Here is a 22,233-nt window from a genome sequence, read left to right as displayed (position 1 = left end):
CTTCCTTGTAGGCAGAAACGTTTACTGCAATAAAAACTTGAGTCTCGCAAGCTCCTCTATTGAGAATTGGCCCAGGATACATTGTAGCCATCTTCCAAATTAATAAACAAGTGTAACCATCGTGTTTATTGGTCATTTACTAGGACGAAGAGCTCCATAATGGAAAGAAGGAAAAAGAAGAAAGGCAACATCTGCTGAGCATCAAGTGCATCATGGAAGGCACTTAATATATGATACAGAGAAACGCAGGACAACAAATAAGCATAACTTTGGAAAGACACATTACCATTGTAATCACTGTGAAGTATTTGTTCATAATAAAAATAAAACACTGACAAAATGGGAAAATTTCAGCTTGCTCAATATGAACCTTTATCTGAGGACTGGTGGTGCACCTGTTTCCTTGTTTATGTTTCATATTATTAATATAATTTATTTGTCTTTATATTTTTTTTGTTAACTGTTCAAGTAAGAATTTCATTTCATTGTACTACAGTACGCACGCATGACACTCACATTGACTTGATCTACAGAAGTTATCAAAGTTTATAAGTACATTAATTCCCTGTCTTCTAGATGCTGGTCATCTTCTCAGAGAATGGCACTCTTATTGTTTCACATCTATGCAAGCCCAGGAAAACCACCCGTCACCCTGGGATCAGAGATCCAGCAAACCTTTAGTCCAATTGAGTATTGGTGATAATTTCAAGAACTAGAAAGGCTGCCATAACCACTTGTTTGATACCCACCTCCTTCAGGGTTACTACAAAGATAGATAAATAGATACTTTATTAATCGCAAGGGGAAATTTACATACTCCAGCAGCAGCATATTGATATAAAAAACAATATTAAAGATTGATAACAATGCAGGTAAAAACAGACAATAACTTTGTATAATGCTAACATTTCCCATCCCCCCCCCCAAATTGAAGAAGAGTCGCATAGTGTGGGGGAGGAACGATCTCCTCAGTCTGTCACTGAAGCTGCTCTTCCGTCTAGAGATGACACTGTTTAGTGGATGCAGTGGATTCTCCATAATTGATAGGAGGCTGCTAAGCGCCCGTCGCTCTGCCACAGATGTCAAACTGTCCAGCTCCATGCCAACAATACAGCCTGCCTTCCTCACCAGTTTGTCCAGGCGTGAGGCGTCTTTCTTCTTAATGCTGCCTCCCCAGCACACCACGGCGTAGAAGAGGGCGCTCGCCACAACCGTCTGATAGAATATCTGCAGCATCTTATTGCAAATGTTGAAGGACGCCAGCCTTCTAAGGAAGTATAACCGGCTCTGTCCTCTCTTACATCAGTATTGGCATCCATTGTCCAACCTGTTGAATCCGAAAACAGGGTCACGGGGGTCTGCTGGAGCCAATCCCAGCCAACACAGGGCACAAGGCAGGAACCAATCCTGGGCAGGGTGCCAACCCACCGCAGTCAGTATTGGCAGTCCAGTCTAATTTATCATCCAGCTGCACTCCCAGGTATTTATAGGTCTGCACCATCTGAACACATTCACCTCTGATGATCACGGGGTCCATGAGGGGTCTGGTCCTCCTAAAATCCACCACCAGCTCCTTGGTTTTGCTGGTGTTCAGTTGTAGGTGGTTTGAGTCGCACCATTTAACAAAGTCCTTGATTAGTTTCCTATACTCCTCCTCCTGCCCACTCCTGATACAGCCCACGATAGCAGTGTCATCAGCGAACTTTTGCATGTGGCAGGACTCCGAGTTGTATTGGAAGTCCGATGTATATAGACTGAACAGGACCGGAGAAAGTACAGTCCCCTGTGGCGCTCCTGTGTTGCTGACCACAATGTCAGATGTGCAGTTCCCAAGACGCACATACTGAGGTCTGTCTTTAAGATAGTCCACGATCCATGCCACCAGGTATGAATCTACTCCCATCTCTGTCAGCTTGTCCCTAAGGAGCAGAGGTTGGATTGTGTTGAAGGCGCTAGAGAAGTCCAGAAACATAATTCGTACAGCACCACTGCCTCTGTCCAAGTGGGAGAGGGATCGGTGTAGCATATAGATGATGGCATCCTCCGCTCCCACCTTCGCCTGATATGCAAACTGCAGAGGTTCGAGGGCATGTTCAACCTGTGGCCTCAGTTGGTGAAACAGCAGCCTCTCCATGGTTTTCATCACGTGTGAAGTCAGAGCAACAGGCCGGAAGTCTTTCAGCTCACTAGGACGTGATACCTTTGGGACTGGGGTGATGCAAGATGTTTTCCAAAGCCTCGGGACTCTCCCCTGTTCCAGACTCAGGTTGAAGATGCGCTGTAGAGGACCCCCCAGCTCCGATGCACAGATCTTCAGCAGTCGTGGCGATACTCCATCTGGACCCGCTGCTTTGCTGGCACGAAGTCTCCTCAGCTCTCTGCTCTCCTGCGCAGTTGTAATTGTGGGTGGGGAGGTCTCTCCTATGCTGGTATCAGCAGAAGGATGTGTGGAATAGCCTTATCATCTCCATTATCCATCAAGTCATTTGAAATCCTGCTGGTTCAACTGTATGCTCAGCACAAGGTCATTGGATTTCTGGTAACAAGACTACTTTAAGCAAGCTAATCCGTCAGCCCAAAGTCCAAACTCATTTCTTCACAGCGGGCATCTCCAGCCTGACACACAAGCTCAGTTAATGCTGCACATCATCTCAGACCTGCTTAGGAGAACACATGGTGATGAAGGTTAGAATTACAAAATTTACAAAAGCTTATACACAAACTGTAAAAAGCAAACGTTTTTTCCAGTTAAAATAAGACTTTATGCTGTTTCACCAGTTCATAAGATGACATAATGGCAAATATTATATATAATGCAGCTAAGTGAATCATTAAACATGGATATTTCCTATTATAGTTGAATAAACTTACCTGTTTACCTGTCATTTGTAACCAATACAAAATCTAGTTCCTTCATCAACAAATCTAGTTTGGGACAAAGTAAGACACAAATATTAAAGCTTTGGTGAAACTTCATTAATGCTGTTTGTTTTAGACCGTCCTCCTCCATCTTTCTTGTTAGGTGTTTCAGACAGTCAGTTCTGCTTGGCAATGTCACTGACAGCAGCTTTACAATCAACTAGAAGTAGGGACAACTTCAACACTCAAATCCAAATGGTGCAATGTGAACATAAAACCCCTTTAGTATACCGTAAATGAACAGGGTGGTTCTACTTCATGACTCCTCATCTACTTGAAATGCAGAGAAATGTGGGAACTCCAGAACGGGTACAAAAAAGGCTCTGTTTAATCCAAGATTTTCCATCCTTGGCTCAGAATAAAAAGGGACACATTTTAAAAATAATTTTGCGTCTAAAAGGCAAACTGCGTATTACTAAAAAAAAAAAAAGAAAAAATTAGAACTCAAACTGTATGCCATGTTGGATGAAAGGTGTAAATAACATTAGAAATAAATTCCATTTGAAAGGCTAATTCAGCGGAAGAGGAGATTTAGTCCCTCATTTGGTAACAAAATTAAAAAGAGAGCATAAGTGAAGATAAAGAAAAAAAAAAACTATGTTCAGAGATCTGATACATGAAACACACGAGGGGTGAGCACAAATCCTCCAAATTTGTCACCAGTTAACATTACTAATTGAACAAACGTTTAATTTAAATTTTAGTTTACTTACTTTGTATCCCAGGTACTGATCCACTCTCACCAATGAGCACTGGATATGAAGTGTTTCATTAACAAGATTTGACTTCCAATTAAAAAAATGGGTTGGTTTTGAAAAATTGTGGCCTTCCAGAAATGGAATTTGAGACCCTGAAGTTGGGTGGTCATCTGTTGGCTCACATTACATCTCATTAGGAGGTCTGAATCTTAAAAAGCAAGTCAAATAAATTTAGCCGTGATTTCTTACTAATCAACAAAGTGGCTGGAACAAACTGAGCCACTGCAGCCCCCCAGGATCAGAGTTTAGCATCACTAGACTTGCACCTTCAATATCATGAAGAAGATATGCACATGACCTTACCAACAATGACTTGGACATTGGAAATTTCTTTGGTGTTGGAAAAAGTGCCTCCTCTCCACCACCCTCCATCCACCCCAAACTGTTGTTGGGCCTCACCCCAGTTACAAAACTCTTCTTAACATTTCTTTGTCTCTGTTCAACTTCTCATGAAACAAGAACTCACCTGATCCAGGATCATTCCTTATAATGTACTTTTTCACACACAATCACTATTACATTTTTATTTCTTATTCATGTCAGATTTTCAACTTTTTTTTTTTTTTATTAATCTGTTGTTGATGGTGACGGTTGGCCAGGCCTTTAGTCATTTCTGAGAGAGGTTGTGCTATGATGGAGTTTTGCAACCCTTGAAAGGAACACATTTAACCTCCATCTCTATTTTTGGAGCACAGTTCACAGATGGCTATATGTGACAATTCCTTGTCTTCAATGGTTCTAAAAACAAATCAGCTATAGAAAGAGATGGGAAAAAATGTATCAACTAAGTTAAAGTGGATGGCGTAGTTCTATGTGCAGTAAGTCGGATGTCTGTTAATATGTGTAGGCTGGTGCAACATTGCATTATCACACAGGATCCACAAAGTATTTATATACAAATAGAAACGCTTTCTACATAAACTGCCCAGGTCTGCACAGATCTCAAATTCTTCTGGCTACAATGTAAGAGTTCTAAAAGTGAAAATAATTAGCCTGTGATGTTTTGCTGGCATGTGTATTTATGTGTTAAAAATAATATAAAAAAAGCAGTAATGCACACGGATGTGGAGAGAAAAAAAAAAGTCAATCTTTACTACATGTTCACATTAGTTAAAATTCCAACAAACAGCACACTATAAAATGGGGGCACAAGGACATCTATAAAAGATTATCACACAAGAACAGGATAAGACGGAAACGACCATGAAATGAAGATGCAGCCCATTCCAGAACACACTCTAAAACTGCTGCTAAAAGAGTCAATATTATAGCCATCAAAAGTGATAGCATTCATGTGTCCAACAGACGGTGGGAGAGGCTCTCTTCTGGACGCTTAACGTGCACAAATCTTTGCACAGACCCTTCAGTCAGACGGTCAGGTCTTGGTGTTTACAAGCTGTCCCTGGTGTGTTGTCCCTTGGAGTAGAGTCCCAAAATCTCAGAAAAGTGGCTGATTGTTTTGCTCTTTGACAGGACAAAGCCAACAGTTTTCTGCATGAATCCATAAAGGGCAAAAATGGTAGTGAACCCACTACCTACAAAAAGTTCAGTACTGAGCACTTGAACTGAAATCAAGTGTAAAGCCAGCAGTGGCTCAGCGAGACAGAAGTGGTAGATCACTGGAGTTCATAATGAGACTTGAGTCAAGATTCAAGCTGTCTGAAAACCAGAAAGAAAAAAAGAGCATTAGACACAGAAGGAATAATTTACTAATACTTGAATTGCATTTGTCTGCCAGTAAAAAAAAAAAAAACTAGCTTTGAAGCTGAACAAGTTAAAACAATTCTCTGGAAGCCATTTTATCTTCTATAACTGTGACGGCCAGTAACAGTCCAGTGTGCTGGACTGGTAACATCACTCCATAAGCCAATTAAAAGGGCAAGCTCAGTTATGGGACACACTCTGGGCCCTCTGGAGGTCGCAGTCAAGGAGGGCATTAAAACAAAACTGCGTGTCATTATGAACAAGGCTGCACGTCCTTTCTCTGACACACTAACACTTGAGTACTTTTCAGCCAATGTATTACTGAGCAGCGGGGCTCCTTTATACCAACAGCAATGCATCTGCATAATGTCTCACAGTGACTGGGACAGCCAAGTCAGAAGTTTTCTTTCCTTTGAATTTTGTTGCTTTATAATCATTCTGGTGTATGTTCAGACCATAGTGTGTGTATATTTAATTATTATGTACCTATTCATGTATTTATTTAGTAAAGAGCAAATGTAAAAAACGGAATTTCCCCCTGGGGATGAGTTCTATCTACCTATCTATTTACACTGTAAGGTTTCAGGAAAACTGTACTTAAGTCCTCGGAGAAAAATCTGCCACCATTACCTTACTTCAACAATTAAGGTCTACTCTTCTGATTGTGTACCTTCTACAACAGACTTATAGCACCCTCTAACTATGCCGGTCACTGTGGACACCACGGAAGAGGCTGCAAGCCATTTCATTTTTGTCATTATTGACCCTGGAACATTGATTGTGCTCATTTTCTGTTTTATTTCCTCAAAACCTTCTTTCTGTTCAAAAGAACATATCTTGCACATTAAAAATATTGTTAAAAATTAAAGTGGTTTAAATCAATCTATATCAGGTTAAGTGAATATGCTGACCAATTTGTTATTAGTATAGAGCTAATATCGCATTTAAAAAAAACGAAAAAAAAAAACAGGCCCATTTTAAAGAAAACCCCACCCAAAAATATTTTTATTTTACTTATCCCATGCAGTTTGTAGTGGTGGCCGACAAAAACTTTTTTAATTTAATGCATTCATGAAAGAAAGTTTCTGACATAACAGGGGTCTATGATGACCATCTCTGGACAACAGCATCAAAACAGTCCATGAAACAAAACTCATGCTACTTGTGTCACAAAATCCATGATGTCAAGTTGTTTGCTCAGAAAGTCTCAATCACATATATTGTTACTCAAATATTGTTAAATAAACCACTTCAAGAAAACTCTTTCATGAACAAAAATGGAATGTGCTCAAAGGTGAATAAGCATTTGAATTAAAGACCCGCATCTCACTTCATTACATTTATATTTGTAGCGTTGAACTACAACTCGAATACCTCACGATTAGTTAGCGGCACTGAATTTACTTTCTACTTGTTTAAGCATCTCAGATATGCTCAAGTACGAGACATATTCTCTTCCTAATAATGTTTTCACTCACTTTTCTTTACCTTTTAGTGTTTAGTTTCAAGTGTCTCTCAGTGCACGTTTTTATTGATAATCACATGAAGAGCAATGTTAGCCAATGAATAAGCGGTCACTGGGCTGGACTCCTGACCAATGAATGAGGCAGAGAGGCGTCTCTTCAGTTCAAATACTCTGCTATGTCAGAGTAGGTTGCACTTTCTTTTTTTGATGCTGTTTGCTGTTGTTCAGCGTGGTCACCGTAGACCCCAGTTATATCTCCATGCTGCACAAAAACCTTGACATTAAATTTTCTCTGCCATCACAAAACACGTTTGAGGTAAAAAAACAATATTTTTTGGTGGAGTTTAAGTCTATAAATATCATTAAAGATAAAGCTCTGTAGTTGCCACTGCTCCTCTCACGCCATATCAAGTACAGTATGTGGATTTACTTTTAGCTTTCACATTATTTAACATTTCTTTGAACAACTCCATAATCAAGACAAAATAGTGGTGATAAGAAAGAAAATTTTCAGAAATAGAATTAAACCAAAAAAGAAAAAAAGTTAGAAAACAAATTCAGAACAAAATTATTTTCATGACTTTTTTTTTTTTATATATAAAATACTACTTTGTTTGAATGTTGTTTTTACTTTTTTGTTATGTCCATTGTGAAGTATATTTTGTTTGTTGCATGCTGATTATGCCCTCTGAACTGAAATCATAAGCAAAAGAACTCTTTATTCATGCACATTGCACCTCAAGCGTAAAGGGGCCTGTACTGCAGACCTTCTCATTTTGGGTGAGGTGGGGCTTGACGTTGATGCTATTAGCACTGAAGCTTTTAAACCTCCGTGCCTTTCATTCCTTACCCTGATCAAAGTTGAGCTTCTTTGCAGTGGAGCCATCCCCTAGTCCTTCTATGTCGACAAGGTCACTGTTGACATCGGAGTCGTTCAGTGCACTGAGAGTAACATCTGCTGGAACAGACAAAGTCTTCCAGTCAGCTGACAGATCTGGCACGAGAGACCTTCTGTATTTTTATAATTGGTATATTTTAGATTTTACTGGAAATGTAAATAGCTGTCTCCCTCACTGTCCCATTATTTCATTATATCATGCTATTAACTACTCAGATAAGTTAAAATAAAAAAATCCAGATTTCAATACATGCTTATTTATAATCCCCACAGCCATAGATGACAACATATCTAAATTACATCTTTGTTAGAAAAAAAAAAAAAAAAGATACAAATAACAATTTTAACCCAATCCTTAGAATTGACAGGCATAAAAATATAAATGTACTCCTTAGTTCATATTTAATTATGAGATAATGCTTTACTTTCTTCCTTCTGTATCTTCACATGATTGCTGTAGAATATATAGTGTGCTTGGTTGTACAGGCACACACTTTATAGCACAAATAAAAATTAAACATGGATCAACCAGAAAGCCTCCTTGAAGTGCACTACCCTACTGCACTGTGTAAATCAGTATCATAAGAGGCTGTTGCTGCTACTTCTTATCTAGACCATTAAACCTGAATTAACATTCAAGACCCCGTGAGCAGAGTCTCCTACACTAGCAGAAGACAGTAGATTTTACTTGTTATGTGGTACACTCCGCTTTGTGGAGCCCAGTCTGCTCTTGTGTCCGAATGGTCACATAACATTCTCACCGATATTTTTAAGATCCAGTACTTTTGTTTTCAAAAACTCGCTCTGTAACTGTTTGAAGAAAATCAAAATTAAATATTTAATTACTTTATAAATTGCTTCTTTTCACCTATATCTTTGCTATTTTCTGATGTATTGAGTATCTACATGTTTTCCAAGTATTGCTTTATTCTTGACCGCCTCTTCAATTTTATATAGTTCCTTTTAAAATGATTCCAACTGTGAAAATTATAATACAGTACATTTGTTTGAAACTAGTTTAACAATTACAGTTCCAAGATGCAACACTAATACTAGTACCACAAAAATAATAATTCCATTTATTTATATTAATATTTCTTGCCATGTAGGTCCTTGGGATTTTTGTGTAAAATAAGTGACATTTTGCACTGGAATATAGTGTTCTATTTTCTTACAACAAAATTGGTAGAAAAAATAAAAACACACAAGCTTGTAAAGATGATCTATTATAATGGGAAGTTTTATTTTTTGTAGTTTTTTTTGTATATTGCGATTTTTAAATTAAAAGCTTGTGTAATTAAATGTGCTTGTTGTTTAATCAGTCATAAGTTCGTGTCAGTGAGAAATCACACAAATTCACACAATGTTTAAATTCTTTGATTTCTAAACTATAAGACATTTCTTCAGTTTAAAACTTCCATTCAAAACTTCAAAGGGCACCAAATACTTATTAATGAATATGAATAGGGAAAAATGCAGAAGCTACTAAGAAGTGTAACTGCATTGTTTTGCAATGTAGACTGGACTTTTTTTTTTTTTTTTTTTTAAACAGTTAAAAGAAAATATGGAATAAGCGAAGTATGCTGTATGAAGAACATGGGCAGCCAGTGAAAAAAGGAAAAAAAAAAAGATATGACATCTGAAAGATTGTGGTTTGCCACAAACTGACAGAAAATGGAAGAATAGTTTTTATACTTAGCATACATTTCTCATATAAACAAACTATTTTTCTCAAACAAGCGGATATTACTGTCTTTCTTATTCACTAATCACATGTTAACTTCATGGCAAAAAGATCCCCATTGTAGGCAGAACATTTAGAAAATCCACCATTCTCAGTTTGCATTCTGTGCCTGGACATTGTCTGTGTGGCCTCCGCACATTCTTCCCCTGTGAGATTATGAGGGCGAGTATCAGTGGACCCCTATGCCTTGTCTAAGGCTAATTTCTGCCTTGCACCCACTACTGCTGGGGTAGGCTCAGGCCTGACACAACCCTGCACTTATAAGCTAGTTTCAAAAGAATGACAATGACAATGTTTATCAGCAAAGATGTATACTTCTGTTGAAATGTTACCTTCCACAATACACACCAGCCTTAAGGAACATGCTCAAAGAAATCAAAAAGAAATGCTGAAATTTAATGACTCTATGTGATAACAGAATGTTTAAATACAGAAAATGACTAAACATATTTACACATAACAAAATATATAGATACAAAGATACAGTATTAGAGTGACTACAAACTTTACTCCAAACATGAAGTGTCTTCTAAAAATAGTGTATTCAAATACCAAAGTGGCATTACATGCAAAATGGTTGTTTTTAAACATGAAGGGCTGCTCTGGATAAAACTGGATCTGGATCATTTTAAGGATGTTTAAATATTTAGCTCTTTAAAAATGACATATTATAACTTTACATAATAAAAACAAACTTTACAGTTCTACAAAATAGAAAAAAAAACAATAATGTGCATTATGTAGTACATATGCTTTCCACAAGAGGGCAGTATCAATTGTATTTTATTTTAGAAATGTTCTCAATTTCTTTTGACCAATTAAAGCAGATATTCAAAAAAATACAGAAAATACAAGTAGTAAATTTTAGGGTTTTTTTAACCCAACAGCCCATGTTGGCAAACTTTTTGGGGTTGTGGGCTTAACTTTTTCAGTATTTTAAAGTGTGTACAACTATGACAGTTGCAAATGGAACATAATTCTATATCCATCACGGTGTGTATCTGTCTGTAACTTAATTGAGGTAATCATTTTTAATATTTTATACTTAATATTTTTTTGCTCCAGTTCTACCAAACCTTTAGATATGGATAGTTCAAGTAAACCTGTATATTAAAACCAATTCTAAAAAGACATAACCTTCTTTTATATAAAACTAGCTGAAATACCCAGTGTTGCTTGGGAGGAAACTCAAGTGTTTTTTTTTTGTTTGAGAAAAAAAAAAAAAACTTTAAAAATAAAAATAAATTTACAAACAATGAAGACTCACTAATGTGCTTGTCTTTTGGTCTCCTTTGTATGTTATCATCCAGTTGATACGGCCAGCTCTATTTAATTTCAACAGCAACAGGGGCGCAGTGGTGCTCAAACAAAGAATGCTGGCAGTCACCTCCAGTTCGCCCTCTGGTGGTAGTTCCCAGTGTCAACTGGATGATAACATGCATACAAGACTGCAAGATCATCACCCCCCCCCCCCCCCCCCCACCCTACCCAGAAGGGGGTGTGTTAGGGCTGATTTCACCCTGTAGTATTTTTACTCGACCAATGAGAAACGTGTACCAAGTTTCATGAAAATCGGTCCAGCCGTCCAGAAGTGATGCTGAAACACACACAAATACACATACATAGATTATGCATGACCTTTTGAAAAGATGAAAAAGGATCAGTGCAAGATAGGATACATAGACTGGGCAACTTTATGTGTTCATTTGTAGATCCAAAGTGGATATAAAAAATGTATATCCTTACTGAAATGTCTTTTTTTTTTTTTTTCTTTTTTTTTTTTAAATAAAACTTAAATCAAGATAAATCACATCACACCTTTTTCAACTTTAGTAAGCTCCTTGCAACCATCAATTTTAGGTGAAAACATTTTTTAGGTAAAATAATTAAAATCATGTACAAAGTCAAAATAACCATTTATGTTGGATTATATGAAAAGGTTTCTTATTCGTAAAGTGCAAAGATAATTCATGGCTCAAAAGAGGGTCAATAAAAAAAAGTCACCATGATTTTCATATACAAATTTACAGATTAGTAAAGTAATTAAAAGAATTCGGATGACATTCTTTTTATATATTTCAAGGAACACTGCAAACATCAATAAATATGGCACTACAAGGAAGGGTCAAGCTGAAAGCTCACAACTGAAGCCACCAACTGTCCAACAGCCAACTTAATAAAGATTCATGAATCTAACTGTGCAAATCCTACATGTTGCAAGTAGTGTGCATATTCCCCATTCCCCAAAAGATTGAGGCATGGAACTCAGAGTTCTTGAATTACTTCATCCATGTGGAAATCTGTAGTATTAATCTGTGATATGTCAGCGTTTGTAACTAGCAGCAATCATACCAACAACATATAGATCACTAATTTATGTAGTGTTATAAATAGTCCGTATTATTGTAAAAATAATTTGCTCAGTTTTAATTCAGAGAGACCAGATGAAGACCATACTTGACAAATATGCAGGTAGAAAACAAACACATAACTCTGTACCAGTTACCTGCTGCTCTTTAAAGAATACACCATATTAGACAAGATAAAATCACAGAAAATGTCCTTTCCATTCCCATATTATTTAAGCAGATAAAAAAAAAACTGAATATCTAAAGGCTAATTGTCAAATTCAGTAAATAATAAAAGGGGAATATTGTTGGGTGAAGAAAAGAACTTGCATGGTTCTAATAGTCAGTTACTGCTTTCCCATTAGTCATATAGTTACAAAGGCAATCATCTCCTGATTAGTAAAGCTCTAATTATACGTCAAAGCTTTTTCTGAAGTATAGAAATGCAACACACCATGCCTGTCAATGATCTCCAAACTAATATCTGCTGGTCAGAAACAGTTTAAGACCTTAATAAAATGTATTTGGATAAACATATCATCTCCTATCAACTTAACTAACCTCTTCTAAATCTACAGAACTACTTTCTTCCATGAAGAACCTATTCAAGAGACACATCTGTGCCTCTCTGTCAAGCCCCACCTCAACCATTTCTCTTAGGTACAGCAGTATTTTCACCATATGAGCCACTTCTGCCAAAACCTTTGCTCCTTATGGTTGTGAAATGTAGACAGTACCTCCTACTGCTATTACTGCTTCTGTCACTACTAAATCTTTTCTTAGTTGCCACTTTTAGCTTTGACATCTTTAACTGTGATTTGTTTCAACTACCAACTGTTTGACTGAGAAACACTGAAGGGGTAGGTATTTCATAAATGCAAAAGGATTTCTTTCAGCTGCAAAAATCTGAAAAGGAAAACTAATTCTGGCACCCTGCCGAATGTTAATTGTTCTTGTATTCAACGCACCCCTACTGTAACAAATGGATTTCTGTAGAAAATCTCTGTTAAGTCAGTAAGAACACATTTTATACTGCATATGTGGTTGTACAACTTGGACACGTTTATAAAATTACCTGAAGTTTTCTGCTTTTTAATTGCTTGGGTGGCTGAAGCCTCCTGTAATCCTGCCCCCACAACCACCTGCCCCGCTGGTACTGCAATGACTGCTGGGGTTGCTGTCAAGGATGCCTGCATTTTCTTCTGAACTTTCTTAGGTGATTCCGATGGGAGAGGTACACCACTGTCTTCATAAAGCTTGCGTTTTGCTGTTGTCTTGATCTGGGCACTGCTTGGGTGAGAAGGGAACCTGTTACAGCACAACTTACAACAAAAACAAAACAACTACTTGGAACTTTAGAATACATTTGATGGTATCTCGGGTTCAGCTAAAATAACATTACTGAAAAATCCACAGTCATCAAAACAGATGTTTAAAATACTGATCCTGAGGAAAGTAATATTGATACTGTTATATCCAAAGAACAGAAAGTTGTTTTAATGGCATATATAAAAAAAGAAAGATTTGAATGCTTTCTAGAGCCATCACATTAGCACTAGAAACTGGAGAAAAAAAAAGCCTTGGATAAAGGAAAGAGACTATACAAGCTAATCAGAACTGACTTTTTGTATTTTTGTAGAATACCAAAAACCTTAACATATGACCACTACAGAAAACATGCTAAATGATTATTACTAATTTTATCCAAAAAATATACAACTTTTTCATTTTCATAACATCTTCATAACAGTAGTATACATGAATATTTAAATTTTACACTGCTTTTTAAATCCTGTGTATCCTTAAAATAAATAAACAAATAAATAAACTCCAAATTAAACATTTTTTCTTTTGATTTTTATTTCTCGTGTATTTTATGTTATTTGACCATAGATAATTTGCAATGTTAACATGTCATGGAAAATCTCATTACATTCTGAACATTACCAAAGTCACATAAGTAGTTATCCACACTCCTGTAATCAGCCACTTGTAACCAATAAAGGCATAAAGAAAGGGTGAGGTGGTGCTGATTGGAGGATAGTACACTCATGTCACCTAATGTATAATCCAATAAGGTTAATGTTAAAAAAAATAATATAAAATAAAAACAAAATGCACAACTGGCCTCTAACATCATTCCATGTATCAGTCTTGTTGAGTCTGTTTTAAGTTTAACTTTCAATATAGATTTGCCATTGCTCTATTACTTTAACAATTAAATAAAGTTGTAGAATTTTTTTTTACACGGCAGACACTGCTGCTTACACTAACAGTACATAATAAGCATCTAGACAGCTTTTACTCATACTCGTAATCAATAACAGCCTAGTAGAACATATCTATTGGCAAGACACCCAAGCCGGGTGACTTAATTAATAGAACTCCTTAACAGGGAATTGATTTTACTTTTAACAAATCATTTCTATATACATACACCCAGTCATTTCATCGAATTGGTCCCTTTTGTGAATTTGGTATACAAACACTTGACCATTTTATTGTGCGCTGGAGGAGGTGGTTATTCTCCTTGGTGAATTTAGAGCATGGACAATGAAGTGAGTAACTTCAAGAAAGTAACCAATAATCAATATATTAAGGCTAAAACTTTGCCACGTTAAAGCATTTTACTGAGCATTACTGCATACTGGCAGGGTACACAACTAAATAGTTGGATGGTACATTCATCATTTTTGGGCTACTACTAAAAGAAAGACAGATTCTAACTAAAAGCAATAATTCTCACATCTGTTTTGCTGAAATAAAAACAAAGAACAAGCATGTCAAATTTGTTTAGACTGGGCCCCTTAGCCTAAACGGTTTTGTAGTTACTCTCAAAAGTAAGAGTGCTGTAACATTATTGGTGTTTAAATAAAGTTCTAAATTAATACAGTGTGCTTCTGATTACATTAATTCAAGTTGATCAGCTATCCAAATTATGCATGACCTATAGTCTTTTATAAAAATGCCCAAGTGATTTAGTGTTAGAATCCTGTTTGGGACAACAAAATGGTAAAGAGAATGTGCACACTTTCATGTATTGAATTTAATAAGATCAAGTTGAAAAATGATCCCAAATTCACAATGACTAAGAAACTGGAAGGATGACCTACACAAATGCCTACAAGTGATGTTGTACAGTGATTATAATAATAAAAAAAAAAACTGCATAAGCAATGACCTATAATAATAATAATACCTTCACTGTAGGGATTTGGTCTTTCTGAAATTGTTGCTAAAGTTCAGCCAGACAAATAAAGGTAAGCAGAACCAAGCATGGGTTGAAATCCATACAGCAAGCGCTGTGGAAATAGAAGGATGCTCCTGTATTGCTGACCAGGCAAGTCATTTAGCTATACCACTGTGAATTTGTATAACACAACTGTTTTTTATTATAGTTTCACAGAATTTCTCTCCACAGTCTGCAGTGTAGGTAATTACCAGTATACAGTACAGAGTAAAACTTAACAGCCATAATGTTTGCTCCGATAATTTAATTATTTTACCATATTGATCACTGGAGTCTGTGGCAAAGGAGGTTAGTAAAATTAGACACCACTGTGACTCATGCTGGCCATCCTCTTCAAAATGTGCTATCCTGGAACACGTTTAGTCGCAGGCTCACTCCGTCAGAGCATGGCAAGAGGCACTACTGAGTCTTTTTTTGTATGCAGCCATCAAACATGCCCTTTCCTATTATCCTCACTTTCATTCTAGTCAGCTATAATACTCACATAGGCACAGGGGCAATATTTCTTTGATATTATCACTAATATTATTTCGTGCATATATTTCCAAGCGGTAACACGGTGATGTAATGGTAGCGCTGCTGCCTCACAGAGACCAGGGCTTGCATCCCAGGTCTTTCCTGTGTGGAGTTTGCATGTTCTCCCGGTGTCTATGAGAGTTTCCTCTGGTAGCTCCAGTTTCCTGTGTAGTGTATGTGTGAGTGTGTTCTCCCTGCAATGGACGGTTGCCCTTTCCCAGGTTTGTTCCTGCCTTGTGCCCTATGTAATCTGGGAGAGGCTTCAGGCCCCCTCGCAACCCAGGTTTGGATTAAGTGGGTTAGAAAACTACATGACATATTGGTCCAAGTCTTACACTTAAGTAATAGTTTGTATTTTTTATTTAAACAGTTTTGCACCTTTTTATGTTTTATATTTCTGCTGCAATGGGTTAATACCCCTTCAAGGATCAAGTTCTATTAATCTAACACTCTAACTACATTACTACAGCAACAATATATATTGTTTTAACTTACAATCAATAAAATGTCCACATAAAATAAAAAACAACAAAATTCTTGTTTTTTATTTTTTTTTAAATAAATCCATACCACAACAAAAAAAAAAAAAGTTTAGATCTGTGCATGCAAAAAGAAAACAGGAACTGTGATTTTCTGTCAGTGTATTCATGTCTTAAAGGTAATGTTTAGTGTATTGACTGTAAACTAAGTAGTAAACGAGTACACTCCTTAAGGATATTACTGTGCTGTTCAACCTGATTGGTGTAACAAAGCACAATGGAAGGTGGGACAAGAAAAAGTCATGCCTTCTGTTGTGTTTGTAGCAGTGGCAGCAGCAGCATATGTGATTAAGAGTGAGAGAGACAGAAAAATATTTTTATGGAATTTACATGGAAGAGATATCACATTTCAATATTGCAGTTGCTAAAATCTCTTTCCTCCTCAGTTGCAGGAGCTGTCATGGTTATTAATTACAGACTTTGAATAAGTGTGAAAACTTGGAAACAGTCTTGTACTACATCATGTAGAGTATTGAAAGGCTAAGGTGTTTTTTGCAGGTCAAGAATGTCAGAAGTACTATTGAGATCTATGTGAAAGTAAACAAACAAACAAAATAGATAATTTAGTTAAAGTGTTTCCAATTTGAAAATGCACAGTGTTTTAATGAATTAATTCTATTTACTTCAAGATTGGATGGCACAGTATGTTTACCGAAAGTAGAGTCGATGGCTATACAATACTAGGTGGGTAGCCCACCCAATAATTTCAATGGTAAGGAAACACTGGTATTGTTGATTAAATTCATCCATCCATCCATTGTCTCCCGCTTATCCGAGGTCGGGTCGCGGGGGCAGCAGCTTGAGCAGAGATGCCCAGACTTCCCTCTCCCCGGCCACTTCTTCTAGCTCTTCCGGGAGAATCCCAAGGCGTTCCCAGGCCAGTCGAGAGACATAGTCCCTCCAGCGTGTCCTGGGTCTTCCCCGGGGCCTCCTCCCGGTTGGACGTGCCCGGAACACCTCACCAGGGAGGCGTCCAGGAGGCATCCTGATCAGATGCCCGAGCCACCTCATCTGACTCCTCTCGATGCGGAGGAGCAGCGGCTCTACTCTGAGCCCCTCCCGGATGACTGAGCTTCTCACCCTATCTTTAAGGGAAAGCCCAGACACCCTGCGGAGGAAACTCATTTCAGCCGCTTGTATTCGCGATCTCGTTCTTTCGGTCACTACCCATAGCTCATGACCATAGGTGAGGGTAGGAACATAGATCGACTGGTAAATTGAGAGCTTCGCCTTGCGGCTCAGCTCCTTTTTCACCACGACAGACCGATGTAACGCCTGCATTACTGCGGATGCCGCACCGATCCGCCTGTCGATCTCACGCTCCATTCTTCCCTCACTCGTGAACAAGACCCCGAGATACTTGAACTCCTCCACTTGGGGCAGGATCTCGCTACCAACCCTGAGAGGGCACTCCACCCTTTTCCGGTTGAGGACCATGGTCTCGGATTTGGAGGTGCTGATTCTCATCCCAGCCGCTTCACACTCGGCTGCGAACCGATCCAGAGAGAGCTGAAGATCACGGCCTGATGAAGCAAACAGGACAACATCATCTGCAAAAAGCAGTGACCCAATCCTGAGCCCACCAAACCGGACCCCCTCAACACCCTGGCTGCGCCTAGAAATTCTGTCCATAAAAGTTATGAACAGAATCGGTGACAAAGGGCAGCCCTGGCGGAGTCCAACTCTCACTGGAAACGGGTTCGACTTACTGCCGGCAATGCGGACCAAGCTCTGGCACTGATCGTACAGGGACTGAACAGCCCTTATCAGGGGGGCCGGTACCCCATACTCTCGGAGTACCCCCCACAGGATTCCCCGAGGGACACGGTCGAATGCCTTTTCTAAGTCCACAAAACACATGTAGACTGGTTGGGCAAACTCCCATGCACCCTCCAGGACCCTGCTAAGGGTATAGAGCTGGTCCACTGTTCCGCGACCAGGACGAAAACCACACTGTTCCTCCTGAATCCGAGGCTCGACTATCCGACGGACCCTCCTCTCCAGGACCCCTGAATAGACTTTTCCAGGGAGGCTGAGGAGTGTGATCCCTCTGTAGTTGGAACACACCCTCCGATCCCCCTTCTTAAAGAGGGGGACCACCACCCCGGTCTGCCAATCCAGAGGCACTGTCCCTGATGTCCATGCGATGTTGCAGAGGCGTGTCAGCCAAGACAGTCCTACAACATCCAGAGCCTTGAGGAACTCCGGGCGTATCTCATCCACCCCCGGGGCCCTGCCACCAAGGAGTTTTTTGACCACCTCGGTGACCTCAGTCCCAGAGATGGGGGAGCCCACCTCTGAGTCCCCAGGCTCTGCTTCCTCATTGGAAGGCATGTTAATGGGATTGAGGAGGTCTTCGAAGTATTCCCCCCACCGACCCACAACGTCCCGAGTCGAGGTCAGCAGCGCACCATCCCCACCATATACAGTGTTGACACTGCACTGCTTCCCCTTCCTGAGACGCCGGATGGTGGACCAGAATCTCCTCGAAGCCGTCCGAAAGTCATTCTCCATGGCCTCCCCAAACTCCTCCCACGCCCGAGTTTTTGCCTCAGCAACCACCAAAGCCGCATTCCGCTTGGCCTGCCGGTACCTATCAGCTGCCTCCGGGGTCCCACAGGACAAAAGGGTCCTGTAGGACTCCTTCTTCAGCTTGACGGCATCCTTCACCGCCAGTGTCCACCAGCGGGTTCGGGGATTGCCGCCACGACAGGCACCGACCACCTTACGGCCACAGCTCTGGTCAGCTGCCTCAACAATAGAGGCACGGAACATGGCCCATTCGGACTCAATGTCCCCCACCTCCCTCGGGATGTGGTCGAAGTTCTGCCGGAGGTGGGAGTTGAAGCTACTTCTGACAGGGGGCTCTGCCAGACGTTCCCAGCAGACCCTCACAACACGTTTGGGCCTACCACGCCTGACCGGCATCCTCCCCCACCATCGAAGCCAACTCACCACCAGGTGGTGATCAGTTGACAGCTCCGCCCCTCTCTTCACCCGAGTGTCCAAGACATGTGGCCGCAAGTCCGACGACACGACCACAAAGTTGATCATCGAACTGAGGCCTAGGGTGTCCTGGTGCCAAGTGCACATATGAACACCCCTATGCTTGAACATGGTGTTCGTTATGGACAATCCGTGACGAGCACAGAAGTCCAATAACAAAACACCGCTCGGGTTCAGATCAGGGGGGCCATTCCTCCCAATCACGCCCTTCCAGGTCTCACTGTCATTGCCCACGTGAGCATTGAAGTCTCCCAGCAGAACGAGGGAGTCCCCAGAAGGTATGCCCTCTAGCACCCCCTCCAGGGACTCCAAAAAGGGTGGGTACTCCGAACTGCTGTTCGGTGCATACGCACAAACAACAGTTAGGACCCGTCCCCCCACCCGAAGGCGAAGGGAGGCTACCCTCTCGTCCACCGGGGTAAACCCCAATGTACAGGCTCCAAGTTGGGGGGCAATAAGTATACCCACACCTGCTCGGCGCCTCTCACCGGGGGCAACTCCAGAGTGGTAGAGAGTCCAGCCCCTCTCAAGGAGATTGGTTCCAGAGTCCAAGCTGTGCGTCGAGGTGAGCCCGACTATATCTAGCCGGAACCTCTCAACTTCGCGCACTAGCTCAGGCTCCTTCCCCTTCAGAGAGGTGACATTCCACGTCCCAAGAGCCAGTTTCTGTAGCCGAGGATCGGACCGCCAAGGTCCCCGCCTTCGGCCACCACCCAACTCACACTGCACCCGACCTCCTTGGCCCCTCCCATAGGTGGTGAGCCCATGGGAAGGGGGACCCACGTTGCCTCTTCGGGCTGTGCCCGGCCGAGCCCCATGGGTGCAGGCCCGGCCACCAGGCGCTCGCCATCGAGCCCCACCTCCAGGCCTGGCTCCAGAGTGGGGCCCCGGTGACCCGCGTCCGGGCAAGGGAAAATGCCGTCCAAAATGGTTTTTCTTCATAGGAGGTTTGTTTAACCGCTCTTTGTCTCATCCCTCACCTAGGACCAGTTTGCCCTGGGTGGCCCTACCAGGGGCATAAAGCCCCGGACAACAGAGCTCCTAGGATCATTGGGACACGCAAACCCCTCCACCACAATAAGGTGACGGTTAAAGGAGGGTGTTGATTAAATTACAAAATAATATAATTGAGCTGAAAAAGGAGAACAGAAAAAAACTGTGTAATAATATTAATAAATGCACAGTTAAGAATACAGAATAACTAAATTCCAGAGGGGAAAAAAAGGAAAAAAAAATCTGAATTCAGCTAGGGACTGAGCAAAATAAAATCTTTCTGACCCAGGTCAAACGGTAACCTAATTTCTTCCTGGACATTCTACAATATGATAACTAATTTGGTGGAATGTGAATAAGCGCTGATAAGATCAACAGGAGTAACTTAATCAAAAAATAGTAGGCATAACAAAAATCACTACAATAAGTGAAAAAGAATCATTACTTTATACTGAGAAAAAAAAGTTTATTTGAATCATTCGAGAATCTTTATTGGTTCAGGAGATAACTGACATCTTACAAAGGCTTCCACACATTAAAAATTTTGATGGCCGCCATTCTTGAAGCAAGCAACCAGAGAAGCACAGGAGGAGAAAATTATTTTTATTGATGTTATTTTCTATCTTTGATTCAGCCACACAAATGAATGAATAAAGTTTAACATTTTTTAAACTAGGCATCAATGACTTTATTTAATAGGATTCTTAATGGGATGACACTGGAGAGATTTTCCAAAGGCATCAAAACATTAAAGGCTAACCAATGTGAAAGTTTTCAAACATTATAACTAAATTTTGGGATGAACATATGGATTAGGTAAATTTTGTCACAATTGTAGATAGATGTCTGGATATATGCAAGAATGGTGCCCCATCTAAGGTTGGATCCTGTCTCGTGCCCAGTGCAGCCAGGATAGGCCCAGTCTCCCAATGATGCTGAACTAGATAAGCCAGTTAGTAAATGGAGAAATAATTGTAATAAATCTCTGAGGATGAATGCAAAGCCTTGTTTTAATTATTGAAGCATTTAAAGGCATTTTCTTAAAAAAGCTAATAATCTCATCACCATTTCAATTCTCTTAGATGCATGACATTGTAAGGTTAAAAATTGAAGTGAATTGTTAATTGGTCACATGGTTGCATTCTCAAAGCACACATGAATCATATGCTTTTATTTTTAAGAATTATTATTTCTCATCTAAATTTCATAATGGGATGAAGAAACCAATGATGAAAAGCCTTTTGCCTTAAACAGAGCAGCATGACTTACTTTAAGTTAAACCAAGCAATATTTTTAAATAGTAGAAACAAAATCCATAGTACCAAGCAATAGTCAAGCCCTGATGTCTTTGGTTTTCTGTGAAAAGAAAACCATCCTAAAGTTTGTGTGATTTCTACTCTTAAAAATGTTGTATGTGTGTTCTCATGTTCTTGTTGAAGAATTTGTTTTGAAGTAACATCTGGGATCTGGTGTAGTAATTCCCCTCAATTTTTTTTTTTTTTTTAAACAATTCAGTCATGTCACATTTTAACTTTTCGTTTACTTAAACAGAATCAGATCCTTAAACCTTTCCTCATAGATCACATATTGCAGTGTTTGAATAAGCCTAGTTGTTCTCATCTGGATTTTCTCTAGCCCTGGTATATATTTTTTGTTATATGGAGACCCAGGTGAGGCCTCACCAGTGCATTATTTAGCTTAATCAAATCTTCATGGATTTGTACTCTACACACTGGGTTACCAGTGATTAAAACCTACCAGCTTTTTATCACTTGTACACAATTTCTGGATGCAGAAAGTGTAGGATCCTCTATAACTGTTCTTCTCATATTGTATAGATTCAAAACTCTTAATTGTGTATTCACATCTGACACTCTTCTGGCCTACATATATTTACATGAAATTCCATCCACCTTAATCTGCCCAACCTATATTTCATTCAGGTCCTTCTGTAACGATTCGACGGATTCTATGTTACCTGCTGTTCTGCCTAGTTTAGTTTACTACAGTACAGGAATATACCTTATAGAACTCCCATGCACAGTTAAATAATAATAATTTCCAAAGTTGTCTTTTGTGGCATAATGCTTTAA

The 22,233-nt window shown here is 39.6% G+C and overlaps 1 protein-coding gene across 8 annotated transcripts in view; it reads right to left on the bottom strand.

The window, feature by feature from the left end:
• Positions 1-4,742: 4,742 nt before the first annotated feature.
• zgc:92664 (uncharacterized protein LOC436695 homolog) overlaps positions 4,743-22,233 on the bottom strand; it is a 30,975-nt gene continuing 13,484 nt past the window's right edge. For 2 of the 8 annotated variants that reach the window (XM_028797985.2, XM_051924211.1), the window contains 3 exons: positions 12,912-13,126; positions 7,697-7,804; positions 4,743-5,336 (listed from right to left, as the gene is read on the bottom strand). In XM_028797985.2, the coding sequence (XP_028653818.1) occupies positions 5,272-5,336; positions 7,697-7,804; positions 12,912-13,126 (388 nt within the window). In that variant the 3' untranslated portion in view covers positions 4,743-5,271. The remainder of the gene's footprint in view (positions 5,337-7,696; positions 7,805-12,911; positions 13,127-22,233) is intronic. The other 6 variants (XM_028797986.2, XM_028797989.2, XM_028797988.2 and 3 more) reach the window with 4 other exon arrangements.

Source organism: Erpetoichthys calabaricus, chromosome 3 (genome assembly GCF_900747795.2).
Source record: "Erpetoichthys calabaricus chromosome 3, fErpCal1.3, whole genome shotgun sequence".
Classification (NCBI taxonomy): Eukaryota; Metazoa; Chordata; class Cladistia; order Polypteriformes; family Polypteridae; genus Erpetoichthys; species Erpetoichthys calabaricus.
Note: the sequence above shows the minus strand (reverse complement) of the source record. Positions and strands in the feature narration are given on the sequence as shown.